Source organism: Bombina bombina, chromosome 6 (genome assembly GCF_027579735.1).
Source record: "Bombina bombina isolate aBomBom1 chromosome 6, aBomBom1.pri, whole genome shotgun sequence".
NCBI classification, from domain to species: Eukaryota; Metazoa; Chordata; class Amphibia; order Anura; family Bombinatoridae; genus Bombina; species Bombina bombina.
Window position 1 is genome coordinate 124,549,605 of NC_069504.1, and position 23,890 is coordinate 124,573,494.

A 23,890-nucleotide genomic window follows, 5' to 3' on the forward strand; every position below is an offset into this window, starting at 1 on the left:
CAAGATAACGCTTCCCAGCCCAAAGCAACCTGGAAACCCTTGCAGGGCTGGAATAAGGGTAAACAGGCCAAGAAGCCTGCTCCTGCTACCAAGACAGCATGAAGGGGTAGCCCCCGATCGGGGATCGGATCTGGTAGGGGGCAGACTTTCTCTCTTTGCTCAGGCTTGGGCAAGAGACGTTCCGGATCCCTGGGCATTGGAAATAGTTGCTCAGGGGTATCTTCTAGAATTCAAGGATTCTCCCCCAAGGGGAAGGTTCCACATTTCTCGTTTGTCTTCAGACCAAACAAAGAAACAGGCGTTCTTATGCTGTGTAGAAGATCTACTAAAAATGGGAGTGATACACCCAGTTCCAATTGCAGAACAAGGACTAGGCTTTTACTCAAACCTGTTCGTAGTTCCCAAAAAGGAAGGAACTTTCAGGCCAATCCTGGATCTAAAAATTCTAAACAAATTCCTCAGAGTTCCGTCTTTCAAGATGGAAACCATTCGGACAATCTTGCCGATGATCCAGGAAGGTCAATATATGACTACCGTGGATCTAAAGGATGCGTACCTACATATTCCTATCCACATAGATCTCCTTTCTGGGCAAACATTACCAGTTCGTGGCCCTTCCTTTCTGGTTGGCCACCGCTCCCAGAATTTTCACAAAGGTGCTAGGGTCCCTTCTAGCGGTTCTAAGACCGCGGGGCATTGCAGTAGCACCTTACCTAGACGACATATTAATACAGGCGTCGTCCTTTCACAGAGCCAAGGTTCATACGGACATCGTTCTGGCCTTTCTAAGGTCTCATGGGTGGAAGGTGAACGTAGAAAAGAGTTATCTGTCCCCGCTCACAAGGGTTCCCTTCCTGGGAACACTAATAGACTCGGTAGAAATGAAAATCTTTCTGACAGAGGTCAGGATGTCAAAACTGCTGAATACTTGCCGAGTTCTTCATTCCATTCCTCAGCCTTCCGTGGCTCAGTGCATGGAAGTAATTGGTTTAATGGTTGCGGCAATGGACGTAGTCCCTTTCGCCCGAATCCATCTCAGACCACTGCAGCTGTGCATGCTCAAACAGTGGAATGGAGATTACGCAGATTTGTCTCCTCAAATCCAAATGGATCAAAAAACCAGAGACTCTCTTCTCTGGTGGTTGTCTCAAGTTCACCTGTCTCAGGGAATGAGTTTCCGCAGACCGGAGTGGATCATTGTCATGACCGATGCCAGTCTGGTAGGCTGGGGTGCGGTCTGGAACTCCCTGAAGGCTCAGGGGCTATGGTCTCGGGAAGAATCTCTTCTCCCGATAAACATTTTGGAACTGAGAGCGATATTCAACACCCTCCAGGCGTGGCCTCAACTAGCAGAGGCCAAATTCATCAGGTTTCAGTCAGACAACATCACGACTGTGGCGTACATCAATCATCAGGGAGGAACAAAGAGTTCCCTAGCGATGAAAGAAGTAACCAAGATCATCAAATGGGTGGAAGATCACTCCTGCCATCTATCTGCAATTCACATCCCAGGGGTAGACAACTGGGAGGCGGATTTTCTAAGTCGTCAGACTTTCCATCCGGCGGAGTGGGAACTCCACCCGGAGGTTTTTGCTCAGCTGACCCAGCTTTGGGGCATTCCAGAGTTGGATCTGATGGCGTCCCGTCAGAACACCAAACTTCCCCTTTACGGATCCAGATCCAGGGATCCCAAGGCGGCATTGATAGATGCATTAATAGCGCCTTGGTCATTCAGTCTAGCTTATGTCTTTCCACCGTTTCCTCTTCTCCCTCGGCTAATAGCCAGAATCAAACAGGAGAAGGCTTCAGTAATTCTGATAGCGCCTGCATGGCCACGCAGGACTTGGTATGCAGACCTAGTGGACATGTCATCGGTCCCACCATGGAAACTGCCATCGAGGCAGGATCTTCTAATCCAAGGTCCTTTCAAGCATCCATATCTAGTTTCTCTGCAACTGACTGCTTGGAGATTGAACGCTTAATCCTAGCTAAGCGGGGTTTCTCTGATTCAGTTATAGATACTCTGATACAGGCCAGAAAGCCTGTCACCAGAAAAATTTACCATAAGATATGGAGGAAATATCTTTGTTGCTGTGAATCCAAGGGTTACTCGTGGAGTAAGGTTAGGATTCCAAGGATATTGTCTTTTCTCCAAGAAGGTTTGGAGAAAGGTCTGTCAGCTAGTTCCTTAAAAGGACAGATATCTGCTCTGTCTATTCTGTTACACAAGCGTCTGGCGGCTGTACCAGACATTCAGGCGTTTGTACAGGTCCTAGTTAGAATCAAGCCTGTCTACAGACCTGTGGCTCCTCCATGGAGTCTAAATTTAGTTCTTTCAGTTCTTCAAGGGGTTCCGTTTGAACCTTTGCATTCCATAGATATCAAGTTATTATCTTGGAAAGTTTTGTTTTTAGTAGCTATTTCTTCTGCTCGAAGAGTTTCAGAATTGTCTGCTTTGCAGTGTGATTCACCCTATCTGGTGTTCCATGCAGATAAGGTCGTTTTGCGTACTAAACCTGGTTTCCTTCCAAAGGTGGTTTCTAATAGGAATATTAACCAGGAAAATATTGTTCCTTCTCTGTGCCCTAATCCAGTTTCTAAGACGGAACGACTGTTGCACAATCTTGATGTGGTTCGTGCTTTAAAGTTCTATTTAAAAGCAACTAACGATTTCAGACAAACATCATCCTTGTTTGTTGTGTATTCTGGTAAGAGGAGAGGTCAGAAAGCGACTGCTACCTCTCTGTCATTCTGGCTGAAAAGCATCATCCGATTGGCTTATGAGACTGCTGGTAAGCAGCCTCCTGAACGAATTACAGCTCATTCCACCAGAGCTGTGGCTTCCACATGGGCTTTCAAGAATGAGGCTTCTGTTGAACAGATTTGTAAGGCAGCGACTTGGTCTTCACTGCATACATTCGCCAAATTTTATAAATTCAATACTTTTGCTTCTGCGGAGGCTATTTTTGGGAGAAAGGTTTTGCAAGCAGTGGTGCCTTCCGTTTAGGTTACCTGACTTGTTTCCTCCCTTCATCCGTGTCCTATTGCTTTGGTATTGATATCCCACAAGTAAGGATGAATCCGTGGACTGAATACACCAAGTAAGAGAAAACAGAATTTATGCTTACCTGATAAATTACTTTCTCTTACAGGTGTATTCAGTCCACGGCCCGCCCTGATATTTAAGTCAGGTTCAAATTTAATTTACAATAACTACAGTCACCACTGCACCCTATGGTTCTCCTTTTTCTCCTAACCTTCGGTCGAATGACTGGGGGGCGGAGCCTGAGGGGAGCTATATGGACAGCTTTGCTGTGTGCTCTCTTTGCCACTTCCTGTAGGGATTGAGAATATCCCACAAGTAAGGATGAATCCGTGGACTGAATACACCTGTAAGAGAAAGTAATTTATCAGGTAAGCATACATTCTGTTTTTGTCAGCAAATTTTGATTTAGTTTTAGTCATAGTCTTTTGACTAAAATGTCATTTTGATTTAGTTTTAGTCATAGTCTTTTGACTAAAATGTCATTTTAGTTTTAGTCGTATTTTAGTCATCAGAATTTCTTTAGTTTTATAGTCATTTTAGTCTAGTTTTAGTCTACGACATTAACACTGCATTGGAGCCCTTTGCAGTTAAGTAGATGAAAACATGTTAAAGCATATTTATGCAATATTCATTTTTAATAAAATGTTATACTGTGTATTTACTGTAAATATTTCAAAATTCCAATGTTCTGCACATAGGGAAATATGTTCTATGTATTTCTAAATAGATATTCCTATATATATATATATATATATATATATATTAGGGCTGGGCGATATGGGGGGGAAAAAACCTGCGATTGCGATTTAATCGCGATTTTCTTATAAATGACCATAACACCTTCATTTTGCATTCTAAAGTTTATTTAACACTACATAATCTTAATGTACATGTTTCTCAATGTCCAATACACTCTTGGAGCATAAAAATACAAACCACAAAATAGTTCAAATAAAATTTGCTGCCTGTGATGTGATTAAATAGTAGCCACTAGCCAGTTATTAGATCTTATGACACACAACATTGTCATGTTTTCTTGGACAGTCATTCTAACAGTGGACAGTGGTATGATTAACAAATGAAGCAGTATAAGCCACATACAGACACACAATTATATATATATATATATATATATATATATATATATATATATATATATATACTGTACATACACACACACACACACATACACATATATAATATACAATCACATACACAGTTGCACACAGATATATATATATAAATAAAAAAAACATTGCAGATGCAGTTAAGTTAACCCAGTAGCAGAGGGGACTGCAGTTTTAGCCTTTTTGGGAGCCGTGGGGTTAACTGCATCTGCTATGTATTTGAGCCGTTTCTCAGAGGAGCAGGCGATTGTGTGAGAGGTTCCATAATGTTTACATACCCTAAGTTTCAGACTGCAGACGTCCCTAGGGGGAAATATAAGTAATTGGCTTTCTCTCCTGTTCATTCCTGCATGTGCTCTGCTTTTAGACTTCTAGATTGATCGGCAGCTTATGAGAACAGAAAGTGAAAATAAAAACAGCCATTTTACAAATGTGTGCTAAAAGCAACCACTGGTTTGCAAGAAATCACAAACAAATCAATATTATAGCCACTTATGAGGATTTTTTTATTTAGCAAAAAATCGCGAACTCTCGCGGTTTTAAAATTGCGGCGATTAATCGCGGTTTTAAATCGCATATACGATTAATCGTGCAGCCCTAATATATATATATATTAGATTTCCAGATGAAGAGAATAATACTTCCCATAATGAGTTGGAACACAAATCGGAGGGTAGTTTGACTTTTGAGGATAAATGTTGTATACAGGATATGGAGGATATACAATCATTAGATCCAGACAACACTAGACATGGTCCATCTGCACAGGATATAGATGTGTCCAGGCTAAAAAATAAAAGTACTTTTTACCCAGTCCAGACTAGATGTAACTCGTTGGATATCTTTCAACAGACTATTGAAAACCAACTAATTAAACTTGACTCTGAGTTAAGAACCACACCTATTACTTCCACCAGCAATGTATTACATTTCAATAACAACTTTACTGCGTCTGACAATAGAGCATTGAGACAACTATCTTCAAACAAAAATCTTGTATTTCGAGAGTCAGATAAGGGTGGTAACTTAGTGATTTTAAATAGGCAGGATTATGTTGCTGAGGCCTCTCGGCAACTATCAGATACCAATACATATTGCACTCTTGCCACCAATCCAACTGCTGCTTACAAAGGGTTACTTGGGGAGATAGTGAAATACGGCAGGAACAATGGTATTATCACTGCCAATATGTCAGAATACTTGATTCCTGATTGGCCTGTGACTACCGTGTTTCACTATTTCCCCAAGATACATAAGAACCCCCATAATCCCCCGGGACGCCCCATTGTGGCGGGTATAGGGTCTCTCAATGAACCTTTGTCAGAATTGGTGGACATGTACCTACAACCCCTTGTTTTAGCACTCCCCAGTTACATCCAAGACACAACGTCTTTCATTAAACAAATACAAGGGGTTTCGTGGAAATCTCATTATACTTTGGTTTCGATGGATGTCTTCTCGCTATACATGTCAATACCTCATGATAAGGGCTTAGAAGCACTAGAATTTTTTCTGAGACATAGGTCAAACTACGATGAGGCCACAATATCTTTTTTGCTCATGGCCACTGAGTACTTGCTTACTCACAACTTTTTCCTTTTTGAGGGTCGTTTCTATCTCCAAAGATGTGGAACAGCTATGGGCGCTAAATTTGCGCCATCATACGCCAACCTTTTCTTTGGGTGGTGGGAGCTCTTCCACATCTTTGGAGATAGAAACCCTTTCCGCAAACACATCGCCTATTACGGGCGTTACATTGATGACTTGGTATTTGTTTGGGAAGGGAGCAACGAGTCCATCAATTCCTTTCACCAGTATGTGTCACACAACAGGCTTAACCTTAGCTTTACAATTGAGTCCAGTATGGAATCTTTAAACTTTTTGGATGTGACAATGAGACCTATCGGTGAATTCATTCAGGTAGAGCTATACCGTAAACCCACTTCGGGTAACAGTATTCTCAAATATGATTCTTGTCACCCTTCACACCTTCTTAAATTCATCCCTAAAAGCCAACTTATAAGGGTGAAACGCAACTGTTCAGATCCTATTATTTACGAAAAAAAGCAGTTGACACTATGGAGAGATTAACACTACGTGGTTATCCCAAAACAGTATTGACACAAGCAAAAATGGATGTAGACAAAATTTCTAGGTCCGAATTGCTTACTTACAAAAAGGATAACAATAAGAGAACCTATTCCTCTACTCAAATTTTCACTACACCATATAATATTGAATATGGAAAAATTTGCAAACTGATAAAACAGAGTTTACCCATATTACAGAATGATGAAAAGTTGAGTCAGGTCATAAAGGGTGGATGGAAATTTGTGTCACGTAAAGCAAAAACTTTGAGAAATATATTATCACCTTCTATGTTGCCAAGAGTTACGAACGGTACATGGCTACAAAAACGTAATGGATGTTATAAATGTAACACCTCTCGATGCAAGACTTGCTCGCACATTATTTAGGGTAACACTTGTAGATCAGAAACACTTGACAAGGTATGTGACATAAGATATTTTATCAACTGCAACAGTACCCACGTAGTTTATCTTCTGACATGTCAAGGATGCAATATCCAATACGTAGGGCGCACTAAGAGGTCCTTGAAGGACCGGGTCATGGAGCATCTGAGATCTATAGAGGATCCTGAGTCAAAACCCCCCATAGCTAAACATTTCAGACACAACCACAATTCTGACAGTGCACTTCTTAAAGTTCAGGGCATTGATTTTATACCCAGGCATCCCCGGGGTGGTGATAGGGAAAAGAAACTAGATGAAAGAGAGGTTTTTTGGATTCTCCACCTAAAAACCAGGGTACCTGCGGGTTTAAATTCCAGAATGGATGTTAACATGTTTATTCAATACTGACTAATACATAAAATTCTGCAGAATTTAAATTTCACATATTGTAGATTATTAACACATTCTACATAACATACATTATATGATATTTTACATGTTAAAGAGATAGAGAAAGGTCTGGATATCCCAGGGAATACACATTTAGATGCAGATAGGGGACAACATCTCTAATAATTTTATTTGTATCCTGCTCTATAACAATTTCTTCCTTCATAGTCTAATGTTGTTAGTTTCTACAATTTATATGTTATCTATTTACAAATTGATACAAGACAAATAGAACAAATTTTGCAGTTATGTTGTATTATTGGATAGAGTTGCTTCACTGTTTTTGATAGGTGATACATTTAGCACAGAATCTCAGGGGTTAATATGTAGTGTTTTAATTGATGTTTTTTCATTGGATATAATTCTGTTTATAAGGAGCACCTTCACCACCTGTTCTCTATCAGTGAACAAGTGCCCCAGAGGCATGAAACGCGTATGATGTCACAGGAGGGCGATGTTCCCCCTGTTTTTCTTTTCTAATTATGATTTTATGAAGCTGCTGTATGTGGATCATGTTTTTACTATGCTAACCAAATAAAGGACTGCTTTTACTTATCTCATCTTAGGAGTGCCGAGGAGTTTTTTGTTTTCCAATATATATATATATATATGCGTGCGAGTAGGGTGTTTTTTGCTCCATTGACTTCTATGGGGAAATATGTGAATGCGCATGTGATATTCTAAGTTCGGCTTTTTGCACTTGTGTGGTCAGTGCAAGAGCAAAAACTGTTTATTTTCAATTCATAATACAAGTGCAACCTGACGCACACAAAATTCTTACTTTTAGTGCAATTAACAGTTGAGTGGGAGCATTAATTAGTGCTCCACTTGTAATCTGGCCCAGTGTTTCCCAACTGTGTTCCTTAAGTACCCCCAACAGTCCAGGTTTTCATTATAGATGAACTACAGCACAAGTGAAATAATCAGCTGATCAGTAACCATGGTAACCAACCTGTTCTCACCCATCAGCTGATTTTTTCACCTGTGCTCTAGTTCAGCTATGATAAAAACCTGTGACTGTTGGGGGTATTTGAGGACCGTTGTTGAGAAACACTGATCTGGCCCATAGTGTACATTTCAGGATCCAGAAGCAAAGTCTAACTCGGCCCAGGGTCATACACATAGTGCACAGTTCAGGATCCAGAAGCAAAGTCAAACTCAGGTTAGAGTCATATACCTAGTACACAGTTCAGGATCCAGAATCAAAGTTAAACCCAGGCTAGAGTCATGCACATAGAGCCCAGCCCTGGATCCAGAAGCAAAGTCAAACTCAAGCCAGGGTCATACAAATAGTGCACAATTAAAAATTGACAAAAAAAATTGAATACAGTATAAGGTCATGCACGTAGTGAACTGCTCGAGATACAGATGCAAAGTTGAATTCAGGCCATGGTTATACACATAGAGCACAGTTCAGAATCAAGGAAGCATATTTGAGTTCAAAACTGGGACAGAGAAGCAGAATACAATGCACACAGTTGGAGAACTAAACGCATACATGGGAGTCATAGAATTAGGGCTGGCGCTTGCATAATACCAACCACCTTAGGGCGCCCCAGCAGGGGGTGCAGACTTGGAGTAGGCAGGTGTTGCAGTCTAAAATGGCACTGCAAATATTTATGTAAACAAAATGGTAAGATTATGCATAAACTTAATTTGTGTAGTGCCCTTTACTTCCTGTCACTGCCCCACAAGGGTGCTAAGGTCTCTACAGGAAGGCAAATGAGTAGCTTTACCAAGTGGTTTCAATAGCTGCAGTCAGTTTTTTGTCCATGCTCAATAGAGGACTTTTGCAACAAAATGTGGAAGTAGAACTTAAGTTCTGTAATGGTAGTTCTCTTGTCTAGCTGAAGGCATTGGCTACACAGTAATCTGTTTCTTTTTATGTTTACATTTGGATTAACATTTTTTTTTATTTTTGCTATAAGAGCACTGTTTCATATCCCTTTAATTTGTTGCCTCATCACCATAGATCACAATTTAATCCAATGGTATTATGAGGTCTCTGATTCTATGGGGGAGGGGCTATGCCATTTAGGCATTACTATAACATTATATATAACATTTAACTTAGTGTGCAACCTAACCTATTAGTTACTACTACTAAATTATTGCACCTAAATTAATAACAACCAGTATTTAGCCCAGATTTTGACATTCTCACTGATGCTTGCTTGCTTGCTAAGTAACAATTGTTATTTCTAGTAGAGATACTTTTATAGATATTGCTTTAATCTATTTGCAATACATTCTTTCAATATTAATTTAAACTAATATTATAGTCATTGTGATTAATATTTTATATAATGATTATAAAGTGTAGTTTATGCCTTCCTATTTGTGATTAATATTTTATATAATGATTATAAAGTGTAGTTTATGCCTTCCTATTTTTTTTTACTATAATGATTGTGTGTATACCAATCAATTCTTGTCTTTTTTAAAGGGACATAAAACCCAATTTTTTTTTTCATGTTTTAAGATAGAAAATAACATTTTAAACAACTTTCTAATTTACTTCTATTATCAAATTTTCTTCATTTTATCCTCTGTTGAAAAGCAGAAATGTAAGCTCAAAAATGTGCATGTGCCTGCAGCACTATATAGCAGCACTATTTCCTGTCATGTAGGCATGTGCACGTTACCTATCTAGGTATCTCTTTAACAAAGAATAAAATGAGAATGAAATAAATTTGATTGAAGTAAATTCGAAACTTTTTAAAAATTGTATTCTCTATCTGAATCATGAAAGAATTTTTTTGGGTTTAATGTCCCTTTAAATAGAGCGACTTAAGCACTAGCCAGAAGTGATCACGTGCGCTTGCACATGAAACCTGTTTGCCTTAAGAACCTTGGCACTTTTTTTTTTTTGAGTGGTTGTTCTTGTTCTAACGTATTTAAAGGGACATGAAACCCATTTTTTTCTTTTGTGATTCAGATAGATCATGCAATTTTAAACAACTTTCTAATTTACTTCTATTATCTAATTTGCTTTGTTCTCTTGATATCATTTGTTGAAAAGCATATCTAGATAGGATCAGTAGTTGCTGATTGGTGGCTGCACATAGATGCCTCGTGTGATTGGCTCACCCATCTGCATTGCTATTTCTTCAACAAAGAATATCTAAAGAATGAAGCAAATTAGATTATAGAAGTAAATTGTAATGTTGTTTAAAAATTTTATTTCTACCAGATTCATGAAAGAAACTTTTTGGGTTTAGTGTCCCTTTAACGTTTTTTCAAATCATTTTTTTATATTTTATTTATGTTTGCTGTCTTGATTTCAATATACTGTGAGGCCAATGGAGTGTGGAAGTATTTGACTGCTACCTCGGTGTCTCCAAACCAAGCAGTATATGTGTGTCTAAACCAGGGAGGAATGCATCTATACTCTTATTTTATAATATAATAGCTGTATTACTCTTCTGATTGAAGTGTGTATATATATCTGTTGTATTTTTTTTACTGGCTCTGGTCTGATTATCATCTTTTTTTTCCTGTTAGATTCTCAGAAAAAATGGTGATACTTTGTATTATATTTAAATTAGAAATTTCAATGTAGAAAACAAACACCAAATCATTTTAGCTTTTCACCAGCAGTTCAGAGTTTTTCAAGCTCCATTTTTCTATGTGAATAAAAATGTTAAAAAAGAATATTAATATCATCTATGTGGGAAAAGGTCATACAGCAAGAAGTAAGTATACGTCCAAAAAGAACTTATGATCTTGAAACATTTTGACCTGAATTACAATAACGGACATCTGATAAATGTTAAAGCTTATTACTGGTTTCTTAACATAAAACCTTCTTCCCATAGCTAAGCTCTATTTTTTTCAGAACCATTATTAGTTTTATTTATCAAACTTAAAGGGATAGTAAACCCCAAAATGTTCTTTTATGATTCAGATAGAACATACAATTTTAAACAACTTTCCAATTTAATTCTATTATCAAATTGTCTTCATTCTCTTGTTATCCATTGCTGAAGGGACAGCTTTGCACTACTGACAGGAAGCTGAAAATATCTATTTAGCCAATCACAAGAGACAAATGTGTGCAGGCACCAATTAGCAGCAACTCCCACTAGAGTAGGATATGTGCATATTCATTTTTTAACAAGAGATACTAAGGGCTAGATTTATTAAAGCCCTACGGCTGCAAGTTCTCAGAAGAACTTGCTCGCCGTCATTTATCACGCAGCGGTCACCAGACCGCCGCTTCCCTAACCTCTTCGCCACCTCTAATGTGGCGAAATTCAATCTCCTCGGTCTAGTCAGACCGAGGAGATTGACAGCTCCTGCCCGCGCGTGATTGGCTGTGCGCGGGCAGGAAGCGGGATTGCACGCAAGCGCAAAATTGCGCTTGTGTGCAATGGCGAATACCTGCGGGTAATTTTGCCCCGCCACAGGCGATCTGAGGCGTACAGAGGCGCGTATACGCTCCCCTGTACGCCTCAGCTTTAATAAATCTAGCCCTAAGAGAACGAAGCACATTTATAAATAGAAGTGAATTTTAAAGTGTCTTAAAATGACATGCTGTTTTGGAATCATCCAAGTTTAATTTTGACTTTCCTATCCCTTTAAAATTATCACTTTTGCAACATAAATAAAATATGAATAAAAACCACCATAAACACTGGTTCATAAAAAATGTATGGTAAAAAAAAAAACACACACTAGCATCTTATTACTGTTGTGGCAAGTGAACCCTATTTATACAACCACATAAGTGCTGTCTGGGCATGTCCTGTTTTCCTATATACATATGTTAAAGCTTTAAATAAAAACAAAATGTAGCAATTTGGATGTTTTATCATCTACTATTTTTTTCCAGGTAATAAACCAAAAGAAAAAAGGAAAAAAGAAAAAGTATCTAAACTCTGGAACTGTAAGTAATTTAATATTTTAATCTTTGCACACAGCTACCTTTTAATTTGTCAATAAAAATATCCTTTGAGTATTATTTTTATTGGTTGTTTATTTTGTTTTTGCAATAACTTCATATTTATCTAGAAGTTATTTATATGGTTGATTTAGTGTATAGAAATAACTATAGAGACATTAAAATCATTTTTATGTATGTACAAGAAACTATTACAAATTTTTTCAATGCACTGATTATTGTGGATTTGTATTTCTGAAATTGTTTTTTCGTAATCGAAGAAATGAATAACGGCAAGTAAAATGTATGTGAGAGTGACGCCTAGTTTATGAATAGTAATACAATTAACAGTATGTTGCCATTTTGAAAATTATTAGAAACTAGTAAAATTATAAAGAGATGACAGAATACTCAGATTTTGATGTCATGTTTATGAGTAGGGTACCATTTAAACATGGTAAACATATTTTTGTAAAAGATTCAGTAAAATCTGTTTAAACTAAAACTGATATATAGGTATCTATTGTTCAGTAGTATTAGAAACAACTGCCACAGAATAGGTTGGTCTACTCAACACAGAAACAGCTATTTTTCATACAATGAAGCACAGTTATACATTTTGGAATATTTAATTTTAGATGGAAAGATATCATTATTTGAGCACAATATCGCTGTAATCATTATTTTTAAAGGAAAATGTAAATGACGTAAAATGTTTAAGGGAATATGGAAATCAAAATTAAATGTTGATGATTCAAATGAAGCAAACTAAAAAAAAAAAAAAAAAGAACTTTCTTGTTTACTATTGGACAACTTTTTTTTTTTTTTTAACTTGTTATTGAGTACCCCAAATAGTTTTAGAATGTAACATTGGCGTTGGGCATGGGCAAAGAACACTGAAATTGCATTTCGTAACTTAAAGGGAAAGTTTACTCAAAAATGTTCTCCCCTTTTTTTGTTCCCAATGATCCACTTTACCTGCTGGAGTGTATTAAATTGTTAACAAGTATTTCCATTGGCCTTAAATTGGCATTTGAAATAGTTTATTTAGCCTGTGGTATCCCCATCCATCCTGAAAGTTTTTATCAAAATTGTTTAACCAACAAAACACACATGCCCACTTTAGCAATAATTCATCGGTTCAAACCCCTTAAAAAAGCCATACTCAAATATTACTTTGATTTTGGAGCAAACCAGGTTAATTACACATATACCACCTATTGGAATCACTACAAAATCAATACAATCTATGGCCTCGCTTCCATTGAGTCGTAATTCAGTTTGCGTGCACTCGCAAACCGTTAAATATGCTGTCGAAAGCAATAGCGTTTAACGACTGTTTCCAATGGCGCGTTATACCTCAATATCGGCTGCCGGACTTCGGCTGCCGAAAAGATTTTCGCGTCCCATAGAAAGTAATAGAAGCCGTTAATCGATAAATTATACCAGGTTTCCATTGAAAGCGCTAACCGTTAATACACTGTCGGAGGCTGTCGATACATTGAGACATATTACCCCCAGCTCAACTAGGTGTAAAGGAGGAAAAAGAGCTTTTTTGAGGCCTGTTTCTCATTGAAATTGCAAATCCCAAAGAAATTATGAGTGTTTCAATGTACAAATAACATTATATATGCTACATTTATTGGTCCTATGTATAGGAATATGTGCACCCATGTTGTCATAGAAATATCAATATGTATGTACATATAAAAATATATGCAAGCACCACAATTATGGAGCGACCTCCCGCACACTTTCAAACCTTCCCCATGCCTAATATTCTTTAAGAGATCCCTCTCTACATATCTCAAAACAGAATGCACCTGTCATTGTTGATTATATATTTCCTACCTGTTCTATGTTAAATTTTTGGGCATATGTATTATTTTTATTTTTTTATTTTATTGTACCCATTGTATCAATGCAATGTTTTGTGTACCCAGGACATACTTGAAAACTATAGAAATCTCAATGTATCTTTCCTGGTAAAATATTATAAAAATAAATAAAATATCTACCTATTCAAAATGAAACCTTTGCCCAGGGATGCTATATATAATCTCAATACATATAGAAAAATAATTCAAAGGAAATAAGTTGTTTATCATGAAGATGAGTTTTATTATTACAGATTTACCCTCATTCAAATGTAATTTTCAATGTGAAAATCATATTTATTCAATACAAAACGATGACACATTAAAGTTATGTGTCATAGTACTAATATTTATAAAATATATGTAATGTCATGTCTGCTAAAGCAGATAATACATTTGCAATATTTAGACTATTAACCAAAATACATACGTGCTTAATATTACATACTTCAAGAGATATGAAGTATTGTCTTTAACATGGAATTATTGAAACAATTTAAAAGTGCATTGTGCATTGGTCCCAGGGCAGTGATGTGCAGTCAATAGAGGCAGGTGAGGCAGTGCTTCACCTCTCATATGGGCAAAAATATATTTTTTTTTATTGACTTTAAAAAAAAAAAAAAAAAAATTATTTTTTTCCCCCAGCATTTTTTTTTTTCACAGCTATATGTTGTGCAATGAAGAGGCACAAGCAGGTCTGCCCACCATTACACAACATGCTGCGCCATCTACTGGATGAAAGTGGTTAAGATCATTGCATGGCCCATTAACTGCTTATTTGAGGCAGTCCTATTTGGGCTGAACCAATCCAGTGAGAGGCATTAGTAAATGGAACTTAAAGTTGGGGCTGGATGTTAAATGATATAAAATAAAACAAAAACGGAAAAAAAACAACTTTCATTTATTTTGTTGCTGTCCTGTGAACCTGCTAGCTTTGCTAAAGTGAATAAGAGAGTTCTGTTCTTCCCCTCTAAGTGCAGTGGAATGTGCCACTGTCACTTCCTGAATCCTTCCAGAGCAGGAGAGAGGCACAGAGAGCAGTGTTTCAGCCCCATCTTATTAACGTAAGATTTTACTGAAAAGGATTCTGTTAGTGAAAATGATAATTCAATGAATGTGGTTTAGTGTTTTTTTTACTCTTTTACAGCAAAGGATCGTTTTTGTATTTTGTTTACTCAAACTTTACACCCACTAACTTAGAAGTTTGCCTCTGTACTGCACACTAATGTATGGTCTCATTTAGTTATAGTCTCACTTAGTCTCTGTAGCTTTGCTGTTCTATTACTTAAAAATGCAGTGGTCCCTCTCCCCCCCCCCCCTTGTGTGTGTGTGTGTCTCTCTCTCTTTCCATCTCTCTCCTTATGTGTTGTTCTCCCCCATGGTCTCTTTCTCTCTCTGTCTCTCTTCCTCCCCCTCAGACTCTCTCATCCCTTATGTCTCTCTCTAACCCTCTGTGTGTGATTGTGTCTCTCTCTCTCTCTCTCTCTCTAACCCTCTGTGTGTGATTGTGTCTCTCTCTCTCTTTCTCTCTAACCCTCTTTGTGTGATTGTGTCTCTCTCTAACCCTCTGTGTGTGATTGTGTCTCTCTCTAACCCTCTGTGTGTGATTGTCTCTCTCTCTCTCTCTCTCTCTCTCTCTCTTTCTCTCTCTCTCTCTCTCTCTCTATCTCTAACCCTCTGTGTGTGATTGTGTCTCTCTCTAACCCTCTGTGTGTGATTGTGTCCCTCTCTCTCTTTCTCTCTAACCCTCTGTGTGTGATTGTGTGTCTCTCTCTCTCTTTCTCTCTAACCCTCTGTGTGTGATTGTGTGTCTCTCTCTCTTTCTCTCTCTCTCTAACCCTCTGTGTGTGATTGTGTCTCTCTCTCTCTTTCTCTCTCTCTAACCCTCTGTGTGTGATTGTGTCTCTCTCTAACCCTCTGTGTGTGATTGTGTCTCTGTGTTTCTCTCTCTCTCTCTAACCCTCTGTGTGTGATTGTGTCTCTCGCTCTCTCTCTAACCCTCTGTGTGTGATTGTGTCTCTCGCGCTCTCTCTAACCCTCTGTGTGTGATTGTGTCTCTCTCTCTCTCTTTCTCTCTAACCCTCTGTGTGTGATTGTGTCTCTCTCTCTTTCTTTCTCTCTCTCTCTAACCCTCTGTGTGTGATTGTGTGTCTCTCTCTCTTTCTCTCTCTCTAACCCTCTGTGTGTGATTGTGTCTCTCTCTAACCCTCTGTGTGTGATTGTGTCTCTCTCTCTCTCTCTCTCTCTCTCTAACCCTCTGTGTGTGATTGTGTCTCTCGCTCTCTCTCTAACCCTCTGTGTGTGATTGTGTCTCTCGCTCTCTCTCTAACCCTCTGTGTGTGATTGTGTCTCTCGCGCTCTCTCTAACCCTCTGTGTGTGATTGTGTCTCTCTCTTTCTCTCTCTAACCCTCTGTGTGTGATTGTGTCTCTCTCTTTCTCTCTCTCTCTAACCCTCTGAGTGTGATTGTGTCTCTTTCTTTCTCTCTCTCTCGCTAACCCTCTGTGTGTGATTGTGTCTCTCTTTCTCTAACCCTCTGTATGTGATTGAATCATTGTGTCTCTCTCTCTTTCTTTCTCTCTAACCCTCTGTGTGTGATTGTCTCTCTCTCTCTCTTTATTTCTCTCTCTCTAACCCTCTGTGTGTGATTGTGTGTCTCTCTCTCTTTCTCTCTCTAACCCTCTGTGTGTGATTGTGTCTCTCTCTCTTTCTCTCTCTCTCTCTAACCCTCTGTGTGTGATTGTGTCTCTCTCTCTTTCTCTCTCTCTCTAACCCATCTGTGTGTGATTGTCTCTCTCTCTTTCTCTCTCTCTCTAAACCCTCTGTGTGTGATTGTGTCTCTCTCTCTTTCTCTCTAACCCCCTGTGTCTCTCTCCCCCGTCTGTCTCTCCCTCTCCCCCTGAATGCTTTTCTGTGTTTCTGTCTACCTTTTATTTATTTAATTAATGAATTGATAGTGCCACCTGATGGTGTGGCTTTATTTAAAGGGGTGAGGCCAAGCACCCACCATCTTTAAATTTCACCAGCCGCCACTGGATCAAGACATTTTTATATTTACTGCATAATGAAAGAATCTATAAGCATAATTTGCAGCATTAAAGTAAAAAGTATGTTTTAAACATATTTTAATGGGCATGGATTTCTAGATCTCATAACAGAGCAAGCCTTGTGTTATCTGGCAAGAGTTTCTGTTACAATCCTTTTAGACTAAAATCAGATGTTTACTAAGTTGACCAGTTTTCCAAGACACCATTTAAAGGGACATGAAACCCATATCAATCCCATATGCAAATTTAAATAACTTTCCAATTTACATCTAATATCTATTTTTTTTTCATTCTTTTGATATCCTTTGTTGAAAATCATATCTAAATATGCTCAGTAGCTGCTGATTGGTGGCTGCACATAGATACCACATGTGATTGGCTCACCCATGTGCATTGCTATTTCTTCAACAAAGGATATCTAAAGAATGAAGGCGTATCCTAGCCACTGCCTCACCAGCTTCTGACGTCACTGCACGTCACTGTCCCAGGGAGAGTCTGTGTCTGTTCATATGATGTCAATTAAAATGTATTAATCACCTCTATATCATGGCAATCACATATATGTTGTGTATACATCATTGCTTAAATATCATAAAGATACATTTATCTAATTATTCTAAATATTGAATAATAATCTTGACAAAAAGGAGTGCATTAGTCATGATAGGTATTAGTCATGATAGGTATATATTTCAGATATTACATTCCACATAGGACTAGAATGAATGCAAGGTGTTTGGCCATATCAACAGGAAGGAATATTTACTTTTCAACTCTTCTATAACTGTATAAGCCTTATTAGCTTCATCTGAAGGAGCAAACAACATATGCTTGTGAAATATAAATCATAACATTTACACATGTCACGTTGACCAATGTTAGATAGCATATACTGTATAAATTTCAGACACGTATCCCCAAGTATTCTTAAACGGCATAATATCCTCAATAAAAGGACACATACATTTATCATTAATGTACACCTGCATATTAATTGACATCATGTGAAATAAAAATGAATAAAGCTGTTAATGTTTTGAAAATAAACAGCTATTAAAACAATTTTGAAATATATTTTCTAATTTGGATTAGAAAAATATATGCATATTTATGAGATGGAAATCACACTTAAGAAAGTGCTTCATACAAAAAAATTAGATATTATATATCTGGAAATAATTTTAAAAGAAAAATACTTATTAATGCTTGCGGCGGGATTTGGCCTTTGGAGGAGAGGTACTTGGGATGGAAGTGTGACGTCTTGGGCGACGCACACCAGCTGACTGGGAGGCTAAAACATGCGATTCAGGGTCCTGCAGGGAGATAACAGAGGATGCGAGTGAGGAGGGAGTTTGCGGCCTATCTGCAAGCCTCTCCACTGCCTCTGCCAGGCGGACGAGTGCGGCATTATGTATGTCCATCTGGCTCTGAAGCCTCCTGAAATCATGCTGCTGCTGGAGCCTAGTAAGTCTAAGCTCCCTGTGAATGAGCCTCAGTAGAGCATCCTGCTGGGACTGTGCGGGGATATTGGATTCCATGGGGGGCACTTGTGGCTGTATAGGTGTCTCCGGCACATATTCCTGGCTCTGTGTGAGGTTGTCGTCACTCAGTCTTGGGGACTGTGTGGGTGGCTCAATATCCAATTGAGGACAGACATTGGTGGGGGGTGGTGGTGATTGTTGTTGTGGTGGTAGTGGTGGCGGCATTTGTTGTGCCATGGGAGGGTGCTGAATCTGTTGTTGAGGTGGCATATAGTACATATGCTGCGGTGGAGGATGCATCTGCTGATGCTGTGGTGATGAAGGAGGCATCTGCTGATGCTGTGGTGATGAAGGAGGCATCTGCTGATGCTGTGGTGATGAAGGATGCATCTGCTGATGCTGTGGTGGTGGAGGATGCATCTGATAATGCTGTGGTGGAGGATGCATCTGATAATGCTGTGGTGGAGGATGCATCTGATAATGCTGTAGTGGTGGAGGATGCATCTGATAATGCTGTGGTGGTGGAGGATGCATCTGATAATGCTGTGGTGGTGGAGGCTGCATCTGATGATATGTCCTCCCAGATGAATATGGGGATGGGCCAGGAACATTTTCAACCTCATAGGCCAGTGGCTGTTGCTCATCTCCTTCAAGTATGCTGAGGTAGGAGTATCCAGCTTCAATAACATCCCCCTCCTCCTCCTCACTGAATTCCGGAACATCACTGGCCTCCGGTCTTGTTGAGGACTCATACTCATGTTCCAATTCTGAAAAATAAATTGTAATTATAAATTAATCTGATGAAACATCTAACATTTGAAAATCAAATTTATAGATATAGATATAGTTTTATATATATATATATATATATATATATATATATATATATATATTATTTCTGTATGAACTTAAACATATTTAACCAGAGGTGTATATTTAAAGATTGTGCCTCCAAGCGACTCTTTGTATTACACATAGTCCATATATATGATATAGATAGAAAGAATTTAAATCTATACCCTTGCTTGTTTGAGCAGATAGCCACTCCAGAAATCAGGATGAATATATCCACTACAACTATGTTAAGATGCCATTAAAGGGGCAATGAAGTACAAATTAAACTTTCATGATTCAGACAGAGCATGCAAATTTAGTCAACTTTTTATATTTTACTCCTATTATCATATTTTCTTCCTTCTCTTGGTATCTTTATTTGAGAAGCAATAATGTAAAGCTTAAGAGCCAGACAATTTTTGTTTCAGAACCTGGGTTGCTGTTGCTTATTGGGTGGCTAAATGTAGCCACCAATCACGAGCGCTAGCCAGGGTTCTGAACCAAAAATGCAAAGTCTCCATAGCTTACATTCCTACTTTTTCAAATAAAGATACCAAGAGAACAAAGAAATATTGATAATAGTAGTACATTAGAGAGTTGCTTAAAATTGCTGCTCTATCTGAATCATGAAATAAAAACATTGGGTTTACTATCACTTTACGTTACTGTGCAAATTAGACTTTGAACCATGTAAAACATTACTTGTAATAATCCTACCTAGGTATGTTTTCCACTGATGCTTGAACACAATTGATTACTAAACATATATAATATATGAACATTCTATATTCTGTATTACACATGTGTATGATTACATTTATATTTTAAAAAACAAAGCCGATATATATTTCTGATGTTAACATATATTTGTTAGAAATAAAACATTTATTACATATGATATTTAATATTGACCTTCATGGACCTCTTCAGCTGGCACTGATGTGTCCATTGTCCCCTTACATCCTAGGACAGATTCATCTGAGATGACATTGGCCATCATCTCCTCCCATGACCTTCGGTGTATTCTCTTGCTAGGACCACCACCTGTCCCACGTGTATATTTGGCCTGCTGTGCCAGCTTAGCTTTGGTTTCCCTCCTGCAGTCATGATAGCGGTGTTTAATGCTGGCAGTAGAACGATTACGTCCTAAGCAGCTGACTGCCACTCGAATCTCCTCCCACAGCTTATTCCGGACAGCCGGCCTCAGGTTAGGGTTCTCCAGCTGAGCTGCCATCTCCAAGTATGCCTCAACAAGAGCCTCCTTCTCCTCCTCAGAGTACCTCTCCTCTCTTAGCCTGCCCTTCACACCTGAAGGGCCAGCAGACACAGACTCTCCCTCCTGTGACTGGGGACCAGCCCTCTCTACCTCCTCTGTCCCTGCAGGCTGTGACAGGCTACCACCAGCCCCACCCCCAGTTGCCACAGTCTGCCCCACTTTCCCTTTTCTTTTTGTGCCTAGCTGAGGCTGACTCCTCCTCACTCCTCCCACCTCCATTCCTCTTCCACCCTCTCTCCTTCCCTCCTCTGCCAGGGTTTGAGGAAGGACAAATCCTCCACCCAAACCTCGGTCCCTATTCCTGCCCATACTACTCCCTACTTCCCCCCTCCCCCTCCCTCTATCCACCCTCACCACTGCCCTCCCCCTAGCCACCCCCTTCCCAACTCCACTAGGCCTATCCATCCCTTTCTCCTTCCTCCCTAACTCTAACCTAACACTAAAGTCCCTAGCTTACCTAACTACACTAATTCACCTAACTAAACCCTAAATTAAATAGCCCCAAAACTAACTACCTAACCTATCTAGACCCTAACTATCTCTATTCTATATCCCTCAAAATAAAAATAAAATGTGGGGGTGAAAATAAACAAAGGGGTGTAAATGAAAAAGGAAAAACTAAGGAGGATTAGAACAAAATTATAGAAAAATAATAAGGGATGCAAATTAAGAAAGGGGTGAGCTATATAGTCAAATGAAACAAAAAATATGGGATGTTAAAAAAAAAAAAATAGGATGGGCAAAATGTATATATAAAAAAACAAGTTATATAGTGAGGAAGGGAAGGGTAGTCAAAGGGGGGATGGGAAGTGGAATAAGGGGATTAATGAAAGGAGTAATAAAGGAAGATGGGGATATGGGGGTTAATGAAAAAAAAATATGTGAATGTGTTTGTATCAAATAAAAGTGTGTATGTGTGTGTGTGTGTATTTGTGTGTATAAACTAATGTGTGTTAATTAACTAATGTATGGATGTGTGTGTGTGTTCCTAATATTATATGAGGCCTACAATAAGAATATATGAAAATAAAATATCAAACTCTCCACTAACTCTCAAACAACTCTCAAAAACCCAAAACTCCTACCAACGCAACTAGCTCCCGTGTCTTTCTCTCTAGAGGCGATCACAGGTAAAGAGCGCAGGCGCAAACCGTTATTCTTATAGACAGAGGTCGGGTTACCATGGCAATGCACTTGTTATGGCGCGCTTTTCGACAAATCCGACATCGGTTGGCAACGCAAACTTACGTACGGACGAAAAGAGCGACTGCGCGCAACACGCTAATCTTTCTTCTGTTAAGTGTGATCAGTCCACGGGTCATCATTACTTGTGGGATATTAACTGCTCCCCTACAGGAAGTGCAAGAGGATTCACCCAGCAGAGTTGCTATATAGCTCCTCCCCTCTACGTCACCTCCAGTCATTCTCTTGCACCCAACGACTAGATAGGATGTGTGAGAGGACTATGGTGATATATTTAGTTTTTATATCTTCAATCAAAAGTTTGTTATTTTATAATAGCACCGGAGTGTGTTATTCCTTCTCTGGTAGAATTTGAAGAAGAATCTACCTGAGTTTTTCTATGATTTTAGCCGGAGTAGTTAAGATCATATTGCTGTTTCTCGGCCATCTGAGGAGAGGTAAACTTCAGATCAGGGGACAGCAGGCAGATTAATCTGCAAAGAGGTATGTAGCAGTTTATTATTTTCTGACATGGAATTGATGAGAAAATCCTGCCATACCGTTATAATGTAAACTCAGCCTTGAATGCAGTAGATGTAGCTGATATCAGGCTGTCATGTATGTATATTTTACACTTCAGTTTTCTGGGAAATGGTACTTCTCTGGCTTTTAAACTGTATACATAGACTTAACCTATTTTGCAGGGACTTGCAATAGGTTTTAAATGACAATTAATTATTGAGGTAAAACGTTTTTTTGCTGGCATGTAAAAACGTTTTTTTCTCTGAGGTACTGGGTGAAAAAATGTTTTGGGCACTTTTTTTCCACTTGGCAATAGTTTTGATTTAAATTAGAGCAGTTCACTGATCCCTCTCACTGTTATGTGTGTGGGGGAGGGGCCATTTTGGTGCTTTCACTATGCATCAGAAAAACTCAGTCAGAGGTTCATTTTCTTCCTGCATGATCCGGTTCATCTCTACAGAGTTCAGGGATCTCAAGAGTCTTTTTTGAGGGAAGTAATCATTCACAGCAGAGCTGTGCTGATTGTATTGACTGTGATATAAAAAACGTTTATTTGTGTATTTTTTTTCTGCTGCCTGGGTTAGTTATCATTTGCTGAGGGGAACAATCCTTTGCTAAAACTGTATATTCTGACAAAGATTGATGCTATAACTTAATTATTTTATCTGTTATAATATTTTCTGTGCTTCTTAAAGGCACAGTTCGTTTTCATATTATTTGTAAATTACTTTGAAAAGTATTTCCAAGTTGCTGTTTATTTGCTAGTGTGTTAAACATGTCTGATTCAGAGGAATATCTCTGTGCTATATGTGTTAATGCCAAAGTGGAGCCCAATAGAAATTTATGTACTAAATGTATTGATGCTACTTTAAAAAATAGTCAATCTGTACAAATTGAACATATTTCACCAAACAACGAGGGGAGAGTTATGCCGACTAACTCGCCTCACGTGTCAGTACCTGCATCTCCCGCTCAGGAGGTGCGTGATATTGTAGCGCCGAGTGCATCTGGGCGGCCATTACAAATCACATTACAAGATATGGCTACTGTTATGACTGAAGTTTTGGCTAAACTACCAGAACTAAGAGGTAAACGTGATCACTCTGGGATGAGAACAGAGTGCGCTGATAATGCAAGGGCCATGTCTGATACTGCGTCACAGTTTGCAGAACGTGAAGACGGAGAGCTTCATTCTGTGGGTGACGGTTCTGATCCAAATAAACTGGACTTAGACATTTCAAATTTTAAATTTAAGCTTGAGAACCTCTGTGTGTTACTAGGGGAGGTATTAGCGGCTCTGAATGATTGTAACACAGTTGCAATCCCAGAAAAAATGTGTAGGTTGGATAAATATTTTGCGGTACCGACGAGTACTGACGTTTTTCCTATACCTAAGAGACTTACTGACATTGTTACTAAGGAGTGGGATAGACCCGGTGTGCCTTTCTCACCCCCTCCTATATTCAGAAAAATGTTTCCAATAGACGCCGCCACACGGGACTTATGGCAAATGGTCCCTAAGGTGGAGGGAGCAGTTTCTACTTTAGCTAAGCGTACCACTATCCCAGTGGAGGATAGCTGTGCTTTTTCAGATCCAATGGATAAAAAATTAGAGGGTTACCTTAAGAAAATGTTTGTTCAACAAGGGTTTATATTGCAACCTCTTGCATGTATTGCGCCTGTCACGGCTGCA

General features: G+C 38.7%; 1 protein-coding gene across 1 annotated transcript in view; it reads left to right on the top strand.

The window, feature by feature from the left end:
* The window catches only part of CPNE8 (copine 8), a 959,176-nt gene that overhangs the window by 588,732 nt on the left and 346,554 nt on the right, over nt 1-23,890 (top strand). The window contains exon 12 of the mRNA XM_053716599.1: nt 11,932-11,985. Coding sequence (XP_053572574.1) covers nt 11,932-11,985 — 54 coding nt within the window. The remainder of the gene's footprint in view (nt 1-11,931; nt 11,986-23,890) is intronic.